The 25,707-nt window shown below is 30.8% G+C and overlaps 1 protein-coding gene across 3 annotated transcripts in view; it reads right to left on the bottom strand.

Moving 5' to 3' along the window:
* Positions 1-2,071: 2,071 nt before the first annotated feature.
* The window catches only part of LOC111029335 (scavenger receptor class B member 1-like), a 100,569-nt gene continuing 76,933 nt past the window's right edge, over positions 2,072-25,707 (bottom strand). For all 3 annotated transcript variants that reach the window (XM_022308299.1, XM_022308298.1, XM_022308301.1), the window contains exons 5-10: positions 23,577-23,777; positions 19,824-19,960; positions 18,784-19,058; positions 18,078-18,196; positions 15,905-16,030; positions 2,072-4,575 (exon numbers count right to left, since the gene is read on the bottom strand). In XM_022308299.1, coding sequence (XP_022163991.1) covers positions 4,156-4,575; positions 15,905-16,030; positions 18,078-18,196; positions 18,784-19,058; positions 19,824-19,960; positions 23,577-23,777 — 1,278 coding nt within the window. In that variant the 3' untranslated portion in view covers positions 2,072-4,155. The remainder of the gene's footprint in view (positions 4,576-15,904; positions 16,031-18,077; positions 18,197-18,783; positions 19,059-19,823; positions 19,961-23,576; positions 23,778-25,707) is intronic.

The following is a 25,707-nucleotide window of genomic DNA, read 5'->3' as shown; positions in this document are numbered from 1 at the left end:
ACAATCCAAACCATGGATCGTTTAGTCTTTTATCGCTCATTGGCCATGGCCCATGGTAGAGTGTAAGCATGACTTTTTTTTAAATTTTTAGTCGAAATACACAACCTATATCATAATATACAATAAGTGTCTAGGTTAAAAGACATATATCATGAGTACAGTAAACATGACTTAACATATTTTTTGAGCTATGAAAAAACCTTTAGGTACTCAATTATTAATTTATAATATGTCATTGATTTATTTATTTAATTTGTTAATCTAAAAATACAACTTAAATTGTTTTATACAAAACATAATAAATTGTGCATTGTTTCGGCAGTCCAATCTACTACCTCAACCTAACATGTCAACATGACCAGCTTCCTTCCCTAAAATGACGCCTCAAGCTTAAATTAAATTCAGTATATTTCTGTCGGTCCAGTCACAAGTTGGGTCAGAATGGTCTTAATAAGAATAATCTTATTCAGAAACATTTTGTATGACATCAACGTTTCAAAAATCGTAATTGTTTCCAAGTAGGTACCTATCTAGTTTGCTACTTTGGAAAGAATAAATAAATCTAAATGACTTATAACAATTATTATTAATTTCTCTTCCATATAGGTTCAGTAGGAGGTTAATTTTTATAAAAATGAGAAAGTTTTATTATGTTAGGAATAGTATATAATATAGTATCGGCTAAGTGTAGTACGATATGAGAAAAACATCTATACTCGGTCTGGTTTCTTCGAGTCGTCAGACAGACCCTAATATTGGTCGGGTCCAATTCAAAAACGAAAAAAAGACCATTAAACAGGTAAGTTCTATAGTTTAAAAAAAGTAAGTGCTGTAAATTATATGTATAATGTAATATACTGATTAATAGTTATGGTTACTAGTCAAGTGCCGTTGCATAATGTTTATTTATAGTATAACCTATACCTTAGAGTATACCATATTTCGAGCATACGTTTAAAATACATAATATAAATATCTAATTTCATATAAATAAATGAAAACTAACGCATTTTAAACACAATTTAATATAAATTGTCGGTTATTACTCCTTATTAGCGACTTAAGCTACATTTTAAATAAAGAAAAAAAATGTTTCTAATTTTGTATAGGAACTAACATTTTCAATTTTAATGTTGTGTTTAATAAGCTGTCATAGACAATTTATCATGCTTACTCTTGTAGACAATTTTGCAAGTGTGGTTTTATCTGCTATACTCCGTAAAGGAACTTAACATCCATCTTCCTTTTATAATAATATTATGTAAATTTAGAATTATTGAATAATCATTTCATAATCCAATTTCTTCGTTTTAAAGGTTCGGAATTAAATGAACCACCTATTTGAGATACGAAGTAAGTCAATAAAAGTTAATTCGAAGAAAACAAGTGATACATTGTTATTTCTCTTGCATACTGATTATATTAACGGCGGTAAAATAAAGTATTTTTTTTTTTGCAAATGTTCACACATGATCCGTCTGTCATTTCACATTTGATAACACATTACACTCAATACCTCTATTTGTGATATTTTGTGACTTACGACGTTTCTCAAATAGAAGGTTCAAATTTTCAATAAATCCAATGATAATACATATTGAAGAGAAAAAAACTTTTCTAAAGGTAAGTAACCTAAGGTAAGTAAAGTACTTGGAACTAATTCTATGAACATCATCATATGATCAAAAATCTATAAACGACATCCATCTTTAAACGTTTTATCAAAAAAACTGGATTGCAATGGACATAATTGTTATGACTTACCAATGGGAAATATTATAACAAAAATAAATATATTTTATTTTCTCTTATAACAACTCTATAACGCTCAACAAGGAATCCGTTACAATAGTATAGTAATTGTACAATGGTGTAGTTATAACTGTTAAAAAAACCTAAATAAGTCAACTATTATTGTTGCTTAATCAGCATAGTCATTATTTCAATTATTTTTATTTTTATTGATTATAATCATAATATATCATACAACGTATATATACAAATAAAACATATTTTCTATATACAAAACAACTATTTATATATATATATATGTATAATTATAACAAATATTTCGTACAACTTAAATACACTGCAAGTTAATTATTATTATTGCAGTTGCCACAAAAATGTATTTCGATGTATGATAAATAGGTGCATATCTTAAACAAGTAACAACCACGAGTTGTGTACAATAACGATCATTTTACAAGTTCCGTTAAATATTTATGTAATTTAATAATAATACAATAAGGTAAGGCGAGTGAAACATAATTTGTTTTTAATCATTTATTAGCGAGGAGATGATGTTTCAAAGGTTTTCGATAAATCCCTCGAGGGAAAACATTCTTCGGCAAAGTAAGTAGTGGGTATAATATCATGCATTAATATAATGTGTATCGATAATTTTTTTGAGACGTGTAACTTCCATCGTCCTTATAATGTATTATTTATTATACTATGCGTGGGGTGTGGTGATTCCGTTCAATTAATATGGTATATATTATTGTACCCAGAAACCTAAACGAATTATCTTGGGGTTTTCGGGAGCATTCGTTCGACAAAGAAGTCCAAAAATAAAAAAGAAGTTGTACATCATATAAACATATATTACAGGGGCGACGTCTGCACGGCAGTGTCGAGATTCAGGTTATTTCCGCGCCCCCTTTAATCGCAATCTCCTCGGGGAACTTGTGACACATATATCATAATATCTAGGGTCATAAAATCCGATGTCGAAATCTGGGCGTGTCTGGAGCAGCAGTCTACCTATACCGATGTGTTATATTATTGTGATGCAGTGCAACTGCTCTGCCGAATTTTTTTCCCGACAATTTCGCCGCTTTTTCCCTGGCACGACCGACCCGAACATTCTGGCTGAGGGCGTTTTTATGTACGACGACTTTGAGTTCACGCGAACCTTTGAAACGAGTAAATTAATTTCACCGATATAATAACCGTTATGATGACATTAAACGACAAAGGTATTGCGATACTTCGGACCGCGTTTAGGTGGTCGGGACTTGGACTTGGAAACGAGTTGAAATTATCCTGCAATAATGTATTTAGAAGCTCGGGTCGCGTATATAATATTATATTGTGCTAAGGTTTTGACACCCGAGGTCTCATTAAACCACGTATTATGTTCACTTGCGTATTAGTTATAATTGCGGTGTTATTGACTTTTGCTACCTATTGGTCCCGATTCGGTCGTAGGTAGGTGAAGTGACGTTATTGTATTATAATAATATACGTCGCCGAGCACCGTGTTCGAATTATTAGTAGAAACGTGAGTGTAGAGGGCACAAACTACGTTATTGGGAGGTGTTGATATAGACGAACATTTTTCAACGGAAATATTGCGGAAAAAATACCGATACACCATTACAGTAATGATCGGTATAATGCGTGAAGGACGGAAACGACGGCGTTTATGACGTCATACAAATCAAATCATATCAAATTCATGATAATGTGATGCGAATACGTGAAAAGTTCAAAAAAAAATTCCCAAAATTTGAGTTCCTACGCGTATATATTTGCATACAATTATTATAAGCTTTGGATCAGATCTTCCACGTTAGGTTGAATACGATCGCCCAAAATGGCTAAGGGGCAGCGGCAGGAGACTGAGGACAGAGACAAAAAAATGAATGAGCTTCGCCCACCTACCACGACACGGACTGCCTATGCGTGATTGTGTGTGCCATTATTCCGGATATGCAGTTTTCTCACGGACGTTTTACGAAATCGACCACTGAAGGGAGGACGATTTAGGTATAAAATATATGGTAGGTAGGTATAAGTGGCGACATTTTGCTTCGATATAATACTTAGGTAAATAGCGAGGGGCGTACACGTACCCCCAGATCAATTTCCATAATACACGTCATATTATATGGTAAATATATGGTATAGGTTGTTGGTTGGGTTGGGCTGGGTAACCTGACCTAACCCAGGCTGGCTGACACCCGCGGAGCGTAAGTACATAGTATATAACATAATATAATATTACAATGGTATGACAATAATAATGAATAAATAACGTTTAAATCACGCGACAATATGGCGCGTATACATAATAGGCGTGTGAAGACAATAATGACGAGATATTCTGTAATATATAAATAGGTAGGTAGTGTCACTATCGTCTCGTCGTCATCGTCCTCTCGCGTAGTCCTGCGAGCGATCGTAATCGACGACGACCGACGACGACCCCGGAACGGTGACCCGGTGCAACGGCAGGTACGATGACTTGTCGCGGTACCGTCCGGCCGCGGGCCCACACGTCTTGGCGATCAGCCCACCCGACTCTGCGCCACCGCCGTCGTCTTCGTAGTCGTCGCCGTCGTCGTCCCCGCAGCCCCTGCCACGACCGCCCTCGTGATCTCCGGCCGCCGACCCGTTGACGGGATGCTGCTTTTTCTGCTGACCTCTGCCAAACCGCATGACGGCCAGACCGACCAGGAAGAAGCCCACGGAGGCTGTGAGCGCGACGACAGCCTTGACCAGCGCCGGTCCGACGTTGAAGCACAGGTAGAGCAGCGCGTTCAGCGAGCTGGGCAGGCTCTTCACTTCCTGCGAAACGAGACACGTGTGAATCGATTAATTTTTTTATTCGTTTCATTTCGCATTGCAGGCATTGTACGCATGTGTTATGCGGACATCGCGTGCGTACGTGTAACGGGCATATGGCTGTAACTAGCTAGGATTTGATAGGTAGTCACAGTGAGGGCTGGAGTACCCGTAGGACTCAAAGTCCAAAATAACTCGTGGGGCGAAAAGCCACCCACCCCCCTTCGACCTACTATGGTGAACGTCACTAGGGTTCAGTAGTCCCGGGGACTATAATAGGGAGTCGCGTAACGTAAATGTTGAAAATCAACCATTACATACAGTAAAAGTGCTTCCTGCCCTCGTCTTTAAAAATATAATGCAAACAATATAATATATACTTTATAACTGAGCAGACAGCTATTCCATCAATGCTAATAAAATATCATTATCGATAATATCTAACCACATATATTTCTCTTTCTGTATTTAATATAGCCATGGATCACTGAATATTTGTTGAGCCATAGTTGACCAGATGTTTGTTTTCATTCTCATTATACATAAACTAGTAGATACAGGGTATGCTTAGCCCCCCATAGTTACGCCGATGATTATGGAAAAGTGTTTATATGGACAAAAAAATACAAAGAGGCACGATATGATGGGAAATATTGTAGTGACGGTTTAGGTAAAAAAAAAAAATAAGAATAGTTAAATTAATACTAATTCAAATTAAACTAAAAGCAGCCAAAGGAGTTGTCATTCAATTTTAATGAAATTCAAATAATTTATTTAGAAAGAATAATTATCATTATGTTAATATAGATTATACGGTTAAGCGTTCGAAATACTCCGTTTCTAAGGAGTTTATTAAAGGAAATATTTAAGCTGAATATTATAATTGTAATCATTTTGACCGTTCAATTCATGCGATTTGAAAACTGTTTTGAAAGTCATAATATTATGCTTACTTTTGATCCTATGATTTTAACATTTATTTATATGAAGAACACAAATTGTTTTTAAAGTCAAAGGTTGTATGTCGTTTTGTTAGTACCCGAGATCTAAATAAGACAAGACGATCAACTTAAATTTGTTTTAAAAACCTTATCGCATAGTTACATACAACGATCAGTTAATAATTGGACTTGGAATGAAGTTAGATATTTTTAGAAAGACAACCCGTCTGTATCTTATCCCTTTACAATAATTTTAAATTATTGATCATATTTCAATCAATAAATTACTATAATTTTCTTTAATCCAACACATAATATGTAATATTATTAAATAATGTATTTTGTGTGTTTTTAGAAATACATAAAGGACCGAATGATACTATTAGTGTTACACAAATTTTATTTTCATTCATGTCAACACCATTGTGTCAAGGGCGTTAACGTTTAAATTACCGTACAATTATCAAGCATTTAACGACATCGGTGTGATTTGGACCACAATAGCTATTAAGAACTCGACACAATTTACAATCACGGTTAATACAATTTATAATTAATTTAATATTCCTTGCTAATAAGGACAACTACTATATGCATCGTAAAAATATAATAATTTAAATCAGTTATTAATATTGCGACTTCGATGATGTTGACTTATCTCAAGTCGATAAGTCGGTAAGTCGGTGAGTTTGAATCTTTTGTTTCTAAGCTAACAATATTATCCCGAGCAATATTCAAGCCTATGATGTAATTGAACGTCGATTACCTACTCAAACATTCTAAACCATCATAGGTCACAAAAGTCATGGAAAACAAAAACAATAATTTAAAAATATTATAATATGTGACGAGAATAATACATAACTAAACGTTTTTGAATTCGTACATGTATAATTAACAGCATTAATGTATTCAATTAAATATTCACTTATGACCCACTTGTCAGACAACTTTGATTATTATCAGGCATCCTTGTACCCCAACTAGTTCGGTTAACATTCGACGCTTTACCGCGGCAGGTACCATAAAATTATTATTCTAATTTGTGCGTACAGTCTCCAATTTTAAGCTTTTAACATCGTCTATACAAGTCGTTACGAAATAATAATATAATACGTCAGTAACGATTCCTGTAAGAAACTTAGTTTGGTTGCTTGCAAACGGTCAGAATGTATATTTGTCCGCTCCATACATAAACGTTAAGTGTTAAAATGTAGACTGATTAATGTACTGTGCTGATTATTGACGGTATTCAGTCTTAAACGTGTATGAAGGCAAACGGGGAAAAACAATAGCTATTTTTTTTAAATCGGTTCTATTTCGACATTTTATAAATCCACAGAGTAGTTTATTGGGCTCCTGAGCCCACTTTTCAAGTGAGATGAAAAAAGTTTTACTTCTAAGTCACTACCTAGCAATTTCGACGATTACCGTGTCATATTCTACTTACGTTTCTATGATGTTTTTAACCAACAATTTGTCTTCACACAATTTTTATACCTTTTTTTAAAAATAAATGAGTTTCCAAGTTACATAAGAAAATGATTTTGTTAAATAAAAAATAAAAGAATTTCAAAGTTATATTGCCAAACAATGATTATTTTTAACAGTTGTGTAGTACAACTACTACTAAAATGTTTTTTGTTAATAACATTTTTTACTTCCAATATTATAAAAATTATGTTTATATACAAATTACTGACACAAGATTTTTTTTTCTCTAGACATTGTACATTACGAATATATGTATACATATATATTAAAATATAATATTTGAAGCAATAACAACAGCGTTTAGTAATAGAATTTTTCTTATAAATCATTTCCCCAAATCGTGCAAGTAAAAAATTGTATTGTGCAATAAATATTTTTGTGTTAGTGACAAATAGTCTGTCATAATGAAAGTCTATCAAATGGTATACTTTATAGTTAAATGTGTATGTTTTAAGTCCTTTCCGAATAGTAAGAAAAACTTAACAGTTAATATCTAGAAACCTTTCCTAGTGTTGTGTTTTACATTGGGATGTTAATTTTTTTTTTTTTAATCTTATCCAGAAGCATAGGAACTAAGTTATCTAAGCCGTTATCTGTTATGAATAATTAAATCATCTAGGAACAAAGAAACTGTTTCAAAATGTATCTATATTATAATTAATAGGTAAATTTTAATAACTATTTCATATATTTTTGCTTTTTAAGTAGGTACAGAAAAAAATAGCAAATCATTTTTTTTTCCAAAGATTTCGAGTAATTGAAAATGCCAAAAATACATTTCAAATGTTTCGAAAAATTCGGATGCGTAGAACTCTATAATAATTACAGTGACACGGAATCATGGTTTATTATGATTTGTATCATGTAGGTAATCTAGTTATTCAAAATTCAAAACATCTAATCTTCTTTTAAGTTATTTCCGCGACCTACATCGTATATAATCTACGATGAATCAGGTACTTTCCATCGTCACTTACACGAGATAATATTATGATAATTATATAATGATATGTTTTTTTACCTATCGAGACTCCAAGCAAAACCACCCCCACCCTAGTATTTTGGGACTTCCGGTTCCGGTTTACGTAGACTTCAAACATAATTCGACGATGTTTGAGATATATTGTGGGAAGCACTCTCACATAGAATCATCGGATTGCTGTATTGTCCGCGTTTGTGTAAACGCGCGACCAACGTATCGGATATAAATAAATGGTGTTTCGTTTTCTCATTCATCGGATACCTATACTTCCCATCCTTGATACTCCGCTGAAAAGAAATTCCTATACGGTCGATGGATATAATATTATGGTGGGCTCAGCAGCAGTGATGTAAAATTTATGATCATTATCATCACTATTATTTATCCGTACCTACGACAATATAATATTTCCGACGGCCGAATGTCAAGGAAAACCACGTGCCTCCATGTGCTGCGGAAATATGAAACATATATGTATATTATTATATTCCTCCTACATGCATGCTCAACCTCGTCGATTCATCGTTTTACGATAATATCGATTCTCAGCGAAAAGTGCATGCGTATAATAATATTATACATTTCGGTCCCGACATTTTTGGAAGAGAAGTCTAAACGGTCGAATTTATGTGATTTGTACTTTTTAAGTATATGTTTTGAATGACAAAATAATATTGTTTTTATTGAAATTGCTAATTTCAAGCAGGGCTGTTTGTATGTATAACAACAAAAAAATGAATTCTAAGTTTCTTTCTTGAACTCGGTCATGAAATGGGTCCTGAGAATTCGTCTTATCACATCACGCGTTTCCGAGAATAAATAATTATAATAATATTATGCTGATATTACTATAGGTGTAGTATTGTACTACATAATATATATTATGAAATAAATACATTTCTATCAAATCCAGTAGCACATAACGAAACTAACGTTATTTTTCTTTTGTTTCTAACTTGAAATACAAAAAAAAATTCGATTTAGGTTACTTCTAATAAGATAAACCATGTAACTGCTATCAATTATTTTTCATAATTTAAACATAATACTCTATATTATTATGCAATATAACATAAAACCATAAATATTTATTTTTCAACTCTATGCCTAACCTTATGATGTCATGTCTTGTCGAAAGTACTGACAACATAATTGTTAGATTAGGCATGTCATTGTGGTGAAGAGGGAGGTGCAAATAACATAGATGAGGGCCCACAGAAAAAAATAGTTTCCCTATGTTTCTATCTAGCTGTTCCCTCCCACATATGACCATTTGACCCATAAAAAGGGTAAATTAAACTATCTAGTTCCGAGGTTTTTCTATTCGGACTTAATATCGACTTTATATTCACTTGTTTAAATTGTACACAACACCTTACTCCATAAGATTACGGTTTAACCAGGAAATATGACTTGGGTATAAGAGATTAGCATACAGAGTATATTATTATTAATATACTCATAGATTATAATAAAACCCAAGCCAAAAAGAAAACAAAAACTCACACTGGTGCGGGGTTGAGTCAATTTAAGTCTCCGTTAGTGTAATAAAAATGTGATTACAATTTTGCAGACTTTACGTGTTATAGTAAATTAAAATAGGTGATTCATTTTAAAGATAACCACTTATCAATTCAAAAATTATAAATTTTTTAAGAAACATTTTTTTTCACACTCTTGGAATTTAATTTGTATTACTTTTTAAGTAGGTACATATTTTCAGTATTATATTTCTACTAGCTACTCATAGCTTTCTTAACATTTTCCCGATACCTACTTCTGGTACGTACAAATCAAATTCAAAAAGATTAATTAATTAGTAAAATACTAATCTTATCACAATTAAAGAGTAAAGTACAATTTAACTATTAATTTTGAAATTTTATTTTACATATTATATTGAAATTCTCAGACCAATAATCAAATAATTTGATTTCGCATAGGATTTTTAAAATGAATGGCATATGCTATTCGAAGTTATGACTTAATCATTAATAATGACAAAATATAATATTTTTTCACCATTTAATTGCATATTAAATGTAGAAGACAAATATTTTTTAAACAAAAATACTTTTCGAGATAATAAGTGCTTACTGTTAAATGAATCAGTCTGTATATAGGAATCGTCGGAATAACACATTCAAATAACAATGCTAATCATTGATAAAAAAAAAAAAACAAGTCGGAAGTGTGTGGACGTATATGTCATGTGTGTTTATGTATTTCGTTTTTTCTTTTCAATGAAATTCATCGCAATTCGCAAACACTTAAAAAGAGTGTTTGTGTATTGTATATGATTTGCGATTTAACCGAAAATTACCCACTACGACTTCCAAATATATAAATAAATATTTAATTACATTTATACAGGTACATGCAGAGTCTGAGTACGCGGCGTTCGACAAACCCGCTGACCTCTTAACAGATTTCGATTTTTTTTTTCCAATTCCGAATTTTTATATAAGTCTGATGGGTAATGTTATCGTCTTTCTCGCTTTCACCCTCACGCTGTCTATTCCTCATATTATAGCCGTCTCTCTCACACTGAAGGCCGCGCAAACAACAATTTGAATCGAGTTGAATGCCATTCAAGGAACGACGGACGAATCATATAACATCATCATCTGTCGAAGATTTATTATACTCGATGATCATTGTTATTATTGTTTTCCTTTTCGATATCAGGAAAATCGTTTATTAAACGTTATAATTTAAGGCCATTGACTCAGTGAATATAAAATTATTGTTACACGCTTATACGCAATTTTATTTATCTGTCTATTTATAAATACAGGTGGTTAGCACTATCTCCATAGTTGTAATCAATTATACTTAAATTATTTATATAATAGAAAATAGAAATACGATAGGTACCCAAATGTTAAGTAAATATTAATGTACACCTCAAGACAGCGTGCGCTGTGTGGTTTATTTTTTGTTAGTTGTATATTAGAGGGTGATGATCAACAAACATCTTTCAATGCTATGTGTTTTAAGATTCACCTTAGATTTTTTTCTCAGAACTGTCATAATAATATACCAAAATCAATAAAATTATAAATATTCATTTCTCAGTTAATGTGATATTTCCAAACTCAGTTAATAAAGTTTGCAGGTATCTATTATTAAATAGTTAGTTTACTATTTGTTTTAATTAAACTAATAGATATGGTGAATTCAACAATGAAGTTTATATTAAGATGGCAAATACAATTCACGTTAAATCACGTAACTTAGTTTCTATTTATAAGTTATGTTATTTTCCAAGAAAAAAAATGTTCTGCCATCCATTTTCATTATATTACTAACCGATATTGTACTTGATATAATATTATGTTTCTTAAGGGCAATAATTGTTAGATGTAAATTCCAAGTATACTAAATAAGTAGGTATAGTTGTTAGAAGTATACTGCCACAGTACAGTAGGTAGGCGAGTAAAAATAAAATATGATATACCTTAATAATAACCTAACCTATGTACCGTTATTATAAATTGACATTAAAATGGGCACAATCCTTGATAAAAAATAATTAATGAAATTTTAGCAAATTATTTATAGATATTAAAATAATTCATGGGATCGTTGCTATTAATACATTTTTGATGTATTTCCTATTTTATTAGACTAATGTACACAAATACATTTTTTTTTGTCTTAAAATAAAAAATTCAAAATTTGTTTATAATTAAATGTTGTACATTCTTCATAATACACATTAATAAACAATGATGAGTATGAAAATTCGAAATGATCTTGTTATTAAAAACATAAAAGTTTATTTTAAATTAACATAAAGGCTAAGTTAAATTAATAAATATTTCAAATCAAAAAGTCATTCTTATTAGGTAGTAAAAATTATCCTAACTAAATTCTTTACTTGTAACTAGTCTATTGCCTAACTTATTGCCTAGCCTTGAATATTTTTATAAAAACCTTGTATTTTTAAATTATGAAAATAACTAGAAACTAACAAATATAAATGTTTAAAATTCATAACTAACAATAGCATAACCTGTAGTATTTTTCTTTATTTTGTTAAAAATAGCTCTAGGGAAAAAATATGTGTAAATGGATTTTTGTTTGTTTTCACAACAGTACACCAATCTTCATCGAATAGGTAGAGGCCAATAATAAATCGACGATTATTAATTTGTAATTGTTAAAAGAAGGCTGTCATAGCCTAGTCTCCTTGTTGCAGGGATTGATATTAATACATACTATGATATTGATTAGATTTTTAAAACGTTTAGGTCCGCGGCTTAATGTAATAATAATATGTTTTTCCTTTGGGATTTATTTTATCGAAAAAGTTTTTTAGCGTACCGGAGCTGTTTTCGTAAGTATACCTCAGGCGAAAATATTATGAACTGTATTATTTCGCATATTGCATTTCTACATTGTTCTATAGGGGGTCAGCCGGTAGCGATTTCTGACTATAAATATTATATTATGTTGTGGCCTATGGGTATTAATAACAATAATTGCATTTTTTTAACGTGGGTAAGGCTCGACGGTTTCGTGGGTGGCTCGACTCGAACACTATACGCGATGTTCACTATTTTTATAAGCCACTTTTATTCTCATTCATAAAAATAATATATTATAATATAATAATATTGTTACCTAGCCTATTATACGTCCTCCGTCTCGTGCCTCTTCCGACAAAACAAAGTGAACATTTTCACTGAACCTTCTCTGATTTTTACTGCGTGCGGTGTTGAGTGCGAATCGCCGTGCCACGCTAACCACACGATTTATGTTTTTCGCTTACGAAGTACCCACCTACCCACATCGTAACTGCGAAACCTACAATTTTGTTATTACACCGCCGCCGTTGCCGGCGAATATATATAGCAAATAGTCGTTATTGAATTTATTATTATAAATGGCTTATTGATGTAGTATATTGTTTTAAATGAGATAAATTGTTATATTCGCACTAATCGACGTAACATTATATCAAGCAGCAGACAAATTGCTCGGACACTAGGCCCCGAGGGTATTTTCGTTGCTAATAAGAATCATGAGCCTTGGAACACGATGGTAATTTATGCATACATACGTCAGCCATTGATGAACATTGAAAAAAAAAAAATACGCCAAAACCAGTATACACACACGAACACGAGTAATATTAGTTAATTGCACCCGAGATATGCAAATGAGCTGAGATGATAATCAATTTCATACGAAACGAATCACTCAAAAATTAATAACTCTATTTAGTGCGGATATTATACGTGTGTGCCTGTGTGTGCACGTACCTATACTTAAAGCTGTGGTGTTATATCATTATTACTATTATGTGCGTGTGCTGTACCTATATGTGTATTATATCGGAATTTACTTACATCGAAAGTTTGCGTACACCACATATATATATATATATATATACCAAATGTTAATTGCACGCAGTCAAGGCGTTTTGGAAATAATAATATTATCGATTGCGTAACACGTAGGTGGGTAGGTACCTATGATTCGTGAATAATAAAAAAAATATATAAGTGATATATTATTATAATATAGGCGTATATTATATAAGGCACACAAAACCATTATAATATTATAATAACGTCTCGGATAAAGAAAAACACGTAATGCGTAAAACGATAAAAGTCACATTTGCAGTGTATACAGCTGCAATATGTTCCGATCGATTTTTCAACACAATAATACTCTGAACACTTTTTAAGATTCGAGCGTAATCACAATTAAAGTATATGAAAGAATATTATATGGTCGCCAGACAAAATTAATACAAAATTAAGGTAGTACTGTTGAGGTAAATCTCATAACTTTTTTACTATTAGTTAAAGATCAAGTGATTACTCCTGCTCGTTATAAATGTTTTCTTACTTTAGTTAAATGACTTGTATTTTTATTTTATATAATTCCAATAATATGGACTATAGGAAATTTTACCAAGCTGTAAAAAAGACTTTTTAGAATTTGAGAGGATAATATATTAATTATTTACAATGACATACGACAATTTTAAAATTATTTTGTAGCTAGAAACGTATAAAAATATAAAAATCATGTTAAAGATTTGATCATTTTTCTCATAATAAAAAAAAATTAAAGTTTATCGGAATAACACGTTCATTTTATTTGAGCGTTTGAAGTTCAAATGTTTACAACATTGGATATTCACCCGTAAAATAACTGTTTCTGCTCAAACAATGTTAATTATTTTTTTGTCATCCATAAACGTTATTTATAATTAAATTGTACATATATTTTAAGTTTTACTGTACGCAATGACATTTTAAAACACGGGAGATGTACAACGATGTTGTTTTTATGTTTTTGTGACTGCAATTACATTTGCCTCAATTATCATATTTGAGGTGACTTATGATAGATAATTTGGTTTATTTTTTGTGCTTTAGAGGATCAAGAGAAAAAAAATACAAAGTACTTTACATGATAATTGAGAGAAACTAACGATAAACAGCTAGAAAACAGCAATAATTACATAACACTGAGCTTTTGGCAAAATCAATTTTGTTTGTTTGTTGTGATTTAAAAAGGTCGTATGGACATGTCATTTTCACTAACAATAATTTATAAAAAAATTCTGTTGGCATGATATCATTTTCAAAATGCTTCGAATGCCTTTTTGCTATTTACATCCATTTAAAATCTTAAAATTTCTAAACTTGTTTTTTTCTCGGTCAAGAAGTTCTAAAGTATAATAATCTAAACCTAAAGATCCTCAAAAGTATAATAACTCAAGTAGTTTTTAAGTGTCATAATCATATAGTTACATTTTTTGACTTTAAGCGATTGAAGTTCACAATATGACGAAATTGTATACTTAAACGAATATTTAATAAATGTATTAAGTATCTTTATAATATAATATTTATAATGATAAATTGTTTCAAAATGTTTTAATAATATCATACTGAAAATTTCCAAATTGTTAGACTAATTTTTAGTTTTCCTTCCATTCAACTACAATCAACACTATACTCTAAGATTCGTCGGTATTAGCATAATATAAGTTGTAAGTTAAAAAAAAAGTTTACAAAAATATATGACATTATTAATTTACTGTAAATATCATAATAAACAATATTAATATAATATGTAGGCAATGGTTTCCGAAAAAACCACTAACTCGAATGTACTTGAATATATTGTATCAACATACTGTGGTAGGTACTATGGGTACCATATAATATTCAGAATAAAAAAAAAAAACCAGAAATAGTAGTTTAAAAATGCTATAAAGTATTCTCAGAAATAGTGTAGTACACAGCATTCCACTGTGCTCAGAATAGTTTTTCGTATAGGTACAATGATTTATTATTGAATTTAAATGTAACTGCACAATGCACATCCATTTCAATTATGGCCTACAGGCTATAGGTGGATATTCAATAATGAAGCGGTACACTCAAAAATTAAAACCTTTTATACTGTATACAGCAGTGGAGAGTTGTGTGGTTTTATGTTTTATTGTTATCATAATTTTATTGATTTTTCTGTATTGAAAAAAAAAAATCATAACAAAACAAAAAACCTTAAAACGAAACGGGTGTGTCATTCACACAGAGTTGTAGGGAAAAAAAGGAAAAGAAATTACACGGCGTAACAGGATTTTAGTATTATTTCGCCTCCATAATATTATATTTTTCCGCGGATTACCTTCGCCACGCAATGCTTCGGTTCACCAGAGAATAAAATATACGAAAATTCCATCATAACCGTCAGTACATATCATAATGGATTATCGCGGCGGGTGCAATGTTTCTCGACCGAGAACACAATCAATCAGTGTTAGGTAACTGATTATATTGTTATTATGGTTCACTTAAGCACTATAGCTGGCCTATAAAGCCCCCCCCCCCACCCGCCTAATCACCAAAAAATGATCTTAATGTTTGATAAATCTTACCAAATGCAACCAACATATCGGCAACGTCAATCCGTTGAACTTCTTGGCGCGGTTCACGTACCTCGTGGCCTTTATGATCAGATTCAGCTGGATTTTGATGTTCACGGCCAGCGGTATGCCGAGGTCCTGAGAAAATAAAAATACCATCAACCATACAGTCGGTAAGAGTTTAATAATAATATGACTGATACGAATTGTCCATTGTTCCTGTAGCAATAAGTGCGGATTGAGAACCTTTTGCCTTGACTATTTTCTAGTTTTCATTATTTGACCTTTTAGGAATAATTATTTCAATAGATATTTATTTATTTTTTTTTTTTTTTGCTTTCCGGGCTACAAATACAAATTTCGTTTAAAGAACAAGTGATTTTTTTTTTTATAGTTTTACTTCCGGTTTTAATGACGCAAATTTTTAATATGAGCAAAAAATAATTATGATTTGTTAAAATACAAAAATAAAAAACGGAAGATTTTTTTAAACAATGACATTTTGTTTGATGTTTATTGCAGTACAAAAAAGTGTAGTCTGCAGTGCCATATAATATAATTGTGCCCGCAGAGCGTTAACGTTTGGGTGATTCAAGCCGGTTATGCCGATTTCAATAGCGAGGTTATTAAAATTTAAAATAAATAATATTAATACAATTGTACATTTTAATAAGAAAAAAGCAAATTGATTATTGTATTGACTATTTTATGTACCTATAGTGGAGTTCTCGATACAATAAAATGGTCTCGATTGACCTTACACCAAGAGTATTAATATCGATAATTCCAATATATTCATATATATATATATAATATGTACCTATTAGTTATATGTATAATGTTAGCAGTATTCGAAACGTTCACTAAAAAATGAATTCGTTCACTTTGTAATTTAAAATATTTTTCTTATTTTTGTTTTAAAATAGGAATTATAATAAGAAAATATTATTATATGTACAATACAATTAATCAATATATTTTGAACGAACATTTATTAAATGGTAAATAAATTGTACGTCTTACAAATCGTTCAAATTAATTAAAATATAAACGACGTAAGTTAACGTTCAATTTGAAAAAAATGATTCCGTACAATAACGTATCGTTCCTAAACATGAACGTGCATTCATGAACAAAGTTCTTTCCAAACACTGATACACAGATACATATATATTATATATCCGTGCATTACTATTTATGTAATTATATACTATATACGATACCAGTTAAAAAGTCCGCAAAGTCATCCAAAGTAATCCGAACAAAGTATAGCTGGACACAAACTATTAGTGAACTTGGGCCGTGATTATTATTCGACATTCGTTAGTATGAGAAAAAGTCCCTGGGGATTTTGATTTACAGTAAAACAGTATTTTTGTCAATATCGAAAGTAACCAGAACGTCATTCGAACTTTTTCATTTTGACTTATTTTTTATTGTATGTGACAAATAAGCTCAAACAATTTAAGAGTATCACTATATCAAAAAGTTACCTATTTATATTTTTTTTAAATTCAAAAATCATTACCTAACGCAATATTGTTATTTAAGTTTTCCAAATTAAAATACTTTATTTTAGTAGCAATTTTATGATTAACTAAAAGTTTAAATACTTTTTATAAATAACGTATGTTGACTTCAATTTGTTATTAATGTATTATTTTAAACTTTACAAATTTCATACTTGCGATTTCTTAAGTATTTTATAATATCGCATTGCTGCAAATCCAATGAACCGTATATAAATTAATATTTAAATTTTAAACTTTGATGTTGTACTTCAAATTCAACAACTATAATATTAATCATAAAGTTTTTCATAGGGCTGCAGTAGGTAGGTACTCTAAAGTTATACAATGATCTAACGTGAAATACAGCAATATATTATGATTGTTTCATCGGTGGAGTGTTTCAAAGTTTAATGGCCCCTTGGATTTTGAGTGGACTTGATTCACTCTTATTTACAAGTTTCTGGAACCTTAAGACACGAGAGATATGACTTCCATAAAAATTAACGATTAGTGGATAGTTCCTGTATGTATCCATTAATCCTTCGCTGTCGATTTATAATAATAATATAAATTATAATACTATATAGCCATGGAAATTTTTCACTAAGGTTTTGCTCTAAACGGACATTTTTAAACGGTATAATAAACGGCATGGTATTAAAATCGTTCATTACCGGTTGTACGGCAACTACCGATTGATGTTTTTCCATGTTGGGAGCAATTCCATTGACATTATCCACCAACGCCGGATCGCCGCCGTAAAAATGTGGAAACGACACTGCCACCGGTATATCTGTAAGGTAATTCACAGAGTTAAATCAACGAGTGAAATATAAAAATAAAGTAAAACCTGATGATTGTAATAATGATACGGAACTTGCGATAATGCATTCAGTCGACTGCGGAGGAAACAATAATTATGTGTAAACGTCACACTTTTAATATTATCATTTACCTTCTACCTTATTGAAAAGTTCAACATACAATCATAAGTAAATTATTACTTAAAAACTGAAGCCAGAAAATGTATTAAAAATGTACTGCTTTAAATAGTAAATAATATATCATATAATATTATGACCTATTATGTTCTCATAAAGCTCTCTTTTGTTCTCTATCACTTTTAAATACAAACGAGAAAAGCTTTTATGGATATGTACCGTTAACAGTAAAATTGTTTTATTATACCGCATTAAAAATAGCACTCTGACATACGTATCAATGCTTTAAAATACCATCAAAACATTTTATATTATTACATTAGGTACCTATTTCAATTATTTCATGTTAAAATAAGTTTCAAATAAAAAATAATAAAGCAGAATATACATTATTATAATACGGTTTTAGTACAATGACTTATTCGTATTTTTCACTTACTGTAATAGCACGGTGATATGTCAGACAGTCCGATCGGCAAGCATCCGTCTCGAGGGCAATAACATTTATTATCGTCCAGAGAAGAATTAAAGACTTCTGGCAAGAATTTGTATAAATAAACAGAAGGGTACCCAATGGGCATATCACTGGTAGAGCTGTAAGTCAGGGGCAATGTCCTGCAAAAGGCTTTTCGATAAATTGGAAAGTTCATGTCTGTGGTCAAGTGTCTGGGGAACAGTAATCCCTCCGATGATGCATTCAAGGAACATTTATTCCTATAAAAAAAATTAATAAAACGCATTGAATTTAACATTCTATATACGTCATACAGCTTGCACAATATATAATTGTATGCTATTTGCACAAAACAACGTTATAACTACAGTATTACACCAATCGAAGATTAACAGAGTTCATAATGCTGTAAATATAATATTATGCTGATTCTTGACTGAAGTGGCCCCCAGTGGATAAATGAGTACTTGGTAGTCAAATTAGTTTCCACTAGGTATTTCATATTCCAATTATTTTCTTTTTACCACCATAAGCTATACCCAATTTAATCATTGCTAGAGTAGTGGGATAACAAGTATATTTAAAACGAATCGAAGTTAAAATACGAACAATTAATATGGTATAAATACATTTAATAATATTTTTGGTATATATATTATAGTTTGAAATTTGAAAAAACGGAAGTCAAAATTGCTAACATTTCTGTTGTTATAAAATATTGATAATTTCAACAATAATCATTTATATACGTCAATATAATGCATTTCCAATATGAATTATATAAAATACATAACAAAATTATGCTTCACATCCATAGTCTAAGGATAATTTTCAAGATCAAAATATGAACCCTATAGTATATGATCATTGATCAATGACGATAACGTACACGACAGCAACTGTCACGTTAATATTGCGTCAATTTATATGTGAACCTTTTTGAAATTACTTTTATATTTAAATGTTGGTGGTTTATTTTTCCACTATTGATGTATCGACTACCAACGTAGTGATATTATACTTACATCTCATTAGGTTCATCTGCATTGGCCCATTGGTGTAAGATCGGTGATCCATTAAAGTTATCTATTGTATAGGGACGTTTTGTTTGTCGTTCCGATGGCACTGTCATTGTGACGACATTGGTTCCTTCGTCTAACATCTAATAAAATATCATGTTGTAAGTATAAATCAATCAATATGACGTATAGGTTTCTAACAAATAAAATATAATATTATTTATACTCATATAATATTATTTGTTGGCATTATCAATGTCAACATTTTTCATAACATATTGATCAATAAACAAACAGTAATGCCAACAGGTATACTGTAAAGTCATTAACAAATAAGTCTAACTTTATTTCAACTATATATTGTTTTAAATATTTTGTTGGCAAAAAATTGTCTTTATTATGACTTAAAACAAAGGTATACCACCTTAGGTAATGTATTTGAAATATTTACAGAATTTGGTGTATTTTAAATATCCTTTCAAATGTTTAAATGATCTATTTATAATTCTTGAAATTCAAAAATAAATGTTTATTGAAGTTTTTGAAACGTATTTATTCGCCAAGCCTAATTTTGTTATTAAAAAAATACTTCATTTTAAGCAGGGGAGAATATTCCTTAGACAGATATATACAAATTGATACAATATTATACCATTTTATTTATTGTTTTCATTAGGTAGTAAAATTATTTATATTTTTGGTGTTATTGTGTGCGTCCAAAAACAGCATAATAATCGTATTATATATAAGTTGCTCGGGAACCAATAGGTTGCTCATAATATTATTAAATTATAATTGATACTCTGTATCGCATCATTTATTACCTATATTTTTAAACTCGGTTTTCGCACACAGCATAATTATATTTTATTTGATAGTTTTTATAATAGCATAACACGTCAGTGATTTTTTCTCGAAAATAACTACCTCGGCGAACGTTAAAAAAAACTCGATGCATCCTCGTTCGATATTTAATATAGATATACCAACTTAGTACGATGTTTATCTCAATACGTTTTTTTATCCGTTTCTAGGTACGCTGAATACGCTTTTTATATATGCACATCGAAAAGGGTAGTCGTGCTATAGATACGAGTTCATATCATATTATGCATATAATAATGTGTCACAGAAATAACTGATGAATTAAAATGATAACCTCTACAATACATAGCATTATGCTCATTGCCTTTTTTTCTTCAATAATGCAGTTATTTAAAATTTTAATTTAGGAATTTTTAAATATTTTTTTAAGAAGTATCTTCAAATTATTGAGATTTTTTTACTACTTAAAGACCATCATGCAGAGGTACAGACTTCTGTTTTTCAAATGAGAATACCACTAGTTTCATATGAGCAATTTTGAGTTATTTAATTTGTATTCTAAAAACAAAAGGTTTTATGAGATATGAGGGTTTGAAAATTGTAGTAGTTATTAATATTAATCCATAAAAATTGATAATTTGTAAAAATGGTCCAAGTAGAATAAATACTAGATCCTATTTTACGTCTGAAAATGATCTACTAATTAATATGTAGTATAGCAGCGGGGTTCTCATTTGAAAAACAAATATTTGTATCGCCACAGGAAACTCCCTAAGTAGTACGAACAAATTCAAGAATTTTAAAGTATATGGTCTTTGGTATTTATGTTTATAAATTCCAAAAATCATAATTTGTATAATTGCATTATTAAAGGAAAAATGGGGGGGGGGGGCGTGCTTGATGAATCACCCTGTGTAATGTGATTATTATGATCACCGACAATTTATTTTATTAATAAATGAAAAACGTAAACGTCGATTAGAACGAATAGTCGTACTATCGCTCATACACACATACCAACTGCAATATGGTTGATAACACTATACGCATGTCAATTATTTCTGGTTACACTCTGTATGCACAAACCACAACACTCGTCGTACACACACGACCATGTGAAAATTATGCGACTTGGCGTGTGTGATGGTTATTGCATGTACCTACGTATAAATTTGCAGGTCACATTCAAGTGTGCGCATGGAGACGACGAGTAGGCACTCACTCGTGACGCAGTCTTTATAATAATATGTTGAAATCAAAACCGTACGCGTGTAATCCGCACGGGTTTGGACGGAGGGAAAAGATTTAAAAAATAAAATAAAAATTTCACGACTTTTTGCAAATATTGTACTCTGTGGGGAGAATGGAGAAAAAAAAATGCGCGAACAACAAAAACGCGGTGCGGGAGATAAATCATTAAAATATTTTATACTTATAGCGCTATACGGATGGCCTTTATAATATTATATGAATGAATACAATTTAAAAGTTTTGTTTTATCGCCTTAAGCGAGTTGCCACGCATATATACCTAAAATACCGTCGACGAGATCCTAAAGCTATTCAACTGAGTATTTTTAAATTATGGATAAAAGACTACATTTAGGTGGACGCAATTGAAACTTGTATCGCGTAAACAATTCAGTGCAATATTCTCCAAAATAAGATGAATCGTTAATCTTCGTGTAAAATTAGTCGTATGTGAAATTATTTGCTTTAGACAATGCATTATTATTACGTATTTATTATTTAAATTTTTAAAAATGATTTACTGTTGTTTAAACGACTATGTACGCTTAAACGTGACGACAAACGAGAAAAAAATATTTAAAAACATAAAATACCAAACCAATACAACAACAATCTACGAAATATGTAACCTATCAACAATGATTTTAATTTATTATTATGACTACCTCATTTAATTTATTTATTGTACCCATACACATTTTTGACAGTCAATTTGTATAAAATGTATGTAATGTAAAATGACATGTAAAACGCGTTTTTCTAAATGGTTTTTTTTTATGATCTGATCAAGGCTATTAAAATAGTTCTGAAATGATCATGGTTAACTATTTTTACGGAATTCAAGCAATTTTTATATTTTAATGTTTGATTGCATATTGATAATTATTTACATTTTTTTATTTATCTTGATTTACATTTTATGTTGTTTTATTTTATTCATGAGACTGCAATTTACCATGTCTGTCGGAAGTAAGTTTTTAAATTGATGAATAGGTCCACACAATTAAATTATTAAAAAATTGCATTCTATTTTAATTCATAGTAAGTACATTTTGAGTTCGGAAAATAAGCGTAAATCTCCGTTTTAAAATCAGAAGATATACTATTGTCTAGGTACCTATACGGCTATATTTATAAGAGGATGATATAGGATTATGTCTGTAGTTGAAATTTTGACTTGACCGTAGTAAAGTTATTAAAGACTAAAGAGAGTTCCTATTTTTTCGATTTTTAAGCTACCAACTCATTAAAAATAAATCGTAATAGCTTTAAAGTTTTAAGATTATATTTTTTCATTTAAACTATTGAAAGGGTTTCTCGCCGACGGCGTTGTTTCTGTCGTATAATTACGTAAAGTTGAAAATATATGTTCAACAGTTCTCATTTAGCGATGTTTTGCTAAAATGTGCTGCGTTACGCAATTGCGTAAGACGGAGACGTAAATACTTGCGGAACAACATAATAATATTATCATGTCCTCTAAATATAAATTATACTATTTTATTAACGTTCTAGGTTGAAAAATAAAAGAACACACAGGTTTACTCGGAAGTAATAACTCATCATTATTCTGGTCGACCTGACCGACACACAAGTTAAGACTAGAAACATTATATTATAATTGTGGTAACAAGCGGAATAGGTATACCTGCCTATACCTAATTCAACCAATGATGATAATTACCCGATCGAGTAGGCCGAATTTGGAAAAATTGATCCACGTGGGCAACACACTGCTGGCCATTTTCACTAACTTGTCGTCGTATCCCCATAGGAATTCATTTACCGACAGGTCGAGTATCGGCTGTGAGTCCTGGTATTCGACCAACGAATTGAACACGACATTCACGAACATCGGTGAGCTCCGGAGCATCGAACTGAATCCCTGCATTGAGACACAATAATAATATATCAGTATAGTTGTAGGTACCTGCGGCGTTGGTACAAGTACAGCGTGGCCGTTGTTTAGATAAAATGTCGATCAAAAATTATTATTATTTTCTCGTCCTAACGGCTGTTACCACTCTTGAACACACGCGTGCACGCGGTTGACGAACCGTGAGGTTAATAACTACAACTATCGACCAGTGACTTACAATATTCACACGGGAAAACAACTTTCGTATTCTTTGACATTTTATTGCAGTTTGGACACATTTAAATTTTAAATATACAATAATATATACATATTATATTCGTATATTATTGAATATGTATGTGCGTACTGTAGAATACTGTTTAGTGTTTATCATTATACAATAATAAATTAACATAAAGTACCACCTGAAACACATTACACGTTTTTTCCTTCTTCTCATATTATAGGTCATTCATCTACTCGTGCCTTTATAGCCGGTTCCCTCGAGAGCCGATATTGAGGTTTGATCTTTCTATAGCCCTGAATCCACTCAAATTATTATTATAGCTTGTGTACATACGATTATTGGGTTTTTGCTTTTACTGACGACAGTTTTAGACACAGCAGGAACCAGCTACAAACGGTGGGCACATCGAATCAAAAAAAAAAGTGAGTTCAATTTCCGTTTCCGCTAAAATTGATGTTTTACCGAATTCTCTAAAAACCTATTTTACATTTATAATATTATGGAATAATTTATTAACATTATTTCCGCTCGAAATAACCACTGCGTGTGTTAGGCAATAAGGTGGTCATAATGTTGTTAATTGATTGTTGAGAAAATAAGTACAGAAATGTATTGTGACATGCAGTAAACGTACCCAGTATAAAAATATGATAGTGTTTTATGGAGTTGAGTTTAAATTGGATCACAAGCGTACATAATAATATTATGATAGAGTTACTGCATGACAATCTGTCTTACTCTACTTTATATGGGTAAAACACTAAAACTACGAATACAACAGTTATTTTTCCAAATGAATACTGAGTAGGTATAGTAAGTATAATATTTGATAACAGAATTATCTATACATCCGTATATTATTTACATACCTGATATTTTTGTGTGGTCCCTACATATTAATCACTTTTTAAAATATTTTACAGTTCATACATTTTAATATTGACACAGAATTATCTACCCAATCGATGAATTTCTAATTGATTTAAGAACCAGGTAAAATATTATTTTACGGACAAAACTATAGTAAAGTTACTTATCTTATAAAATATAAACAAATTTGAGAGTTTTTTTATAGAATTATTTGCTGTTTTCAGGCTACTAAAATATACCTGGTTCAGTATTATACATTTATACACATTTAATATTTTTGATACCAGCTTGTACCTGTATATATATATATATATGGTTGAAAACTCGTTAATGCAGTAAGTACATTTATATGCAGTAATAATATAGTGTTTCGTATACAAATCGTACAAAAGCTTTGAAGGAAATGAACAAAATATGAATTAAACACAAAGTTTTTAAAAAAATAATGTAGGTGCTCCGAATGCAAATTATCCAAGAAACGGCGTGACGTACTATAGTTCACAGGGTAGGGTGAGGCGGAGGGGGTTCTCGTGGACGATTTATTAATTTGTAGCGTAGCATTATACGGAATCTACATACGCCTAGTACAACACCACTTTAAATTACCTAGTGAATTTACATACGTCGTACTGTAAAAAACACGAGCATTTTATTATTACTTCATAAACAAAAATATAACACAAACGTTGAACAATAAGTAGGTGTATAATAAATAATAACGTCTTGCAAACATTTTTTCATCTCCTAGTCCTATTATGTATTTAAATGTTATCGAAAAAGCACAAAATACATCGTAATAGTATTGTGAACTTCAGCCTACGCTGCACAGAAGAGGGGGTT

Source organism: Myzus persicae, unplaced genomic scaffold (genome assembly GCF_001856785.1).
Source record: "Myzus persicae strain clone G006 unplaced genomic scaffold, MPER_G0061.0, whole genome shotgun sequence".
Lineage (NCBI taxonomy): Eukaryota > Metazoa > Arthropoda > Insecta > Hemiptera > Aphididae > Myzus > Myzus persicae.
This window is presented reverse-complemented; position numbering and strand designations above follow the sequence as displayed.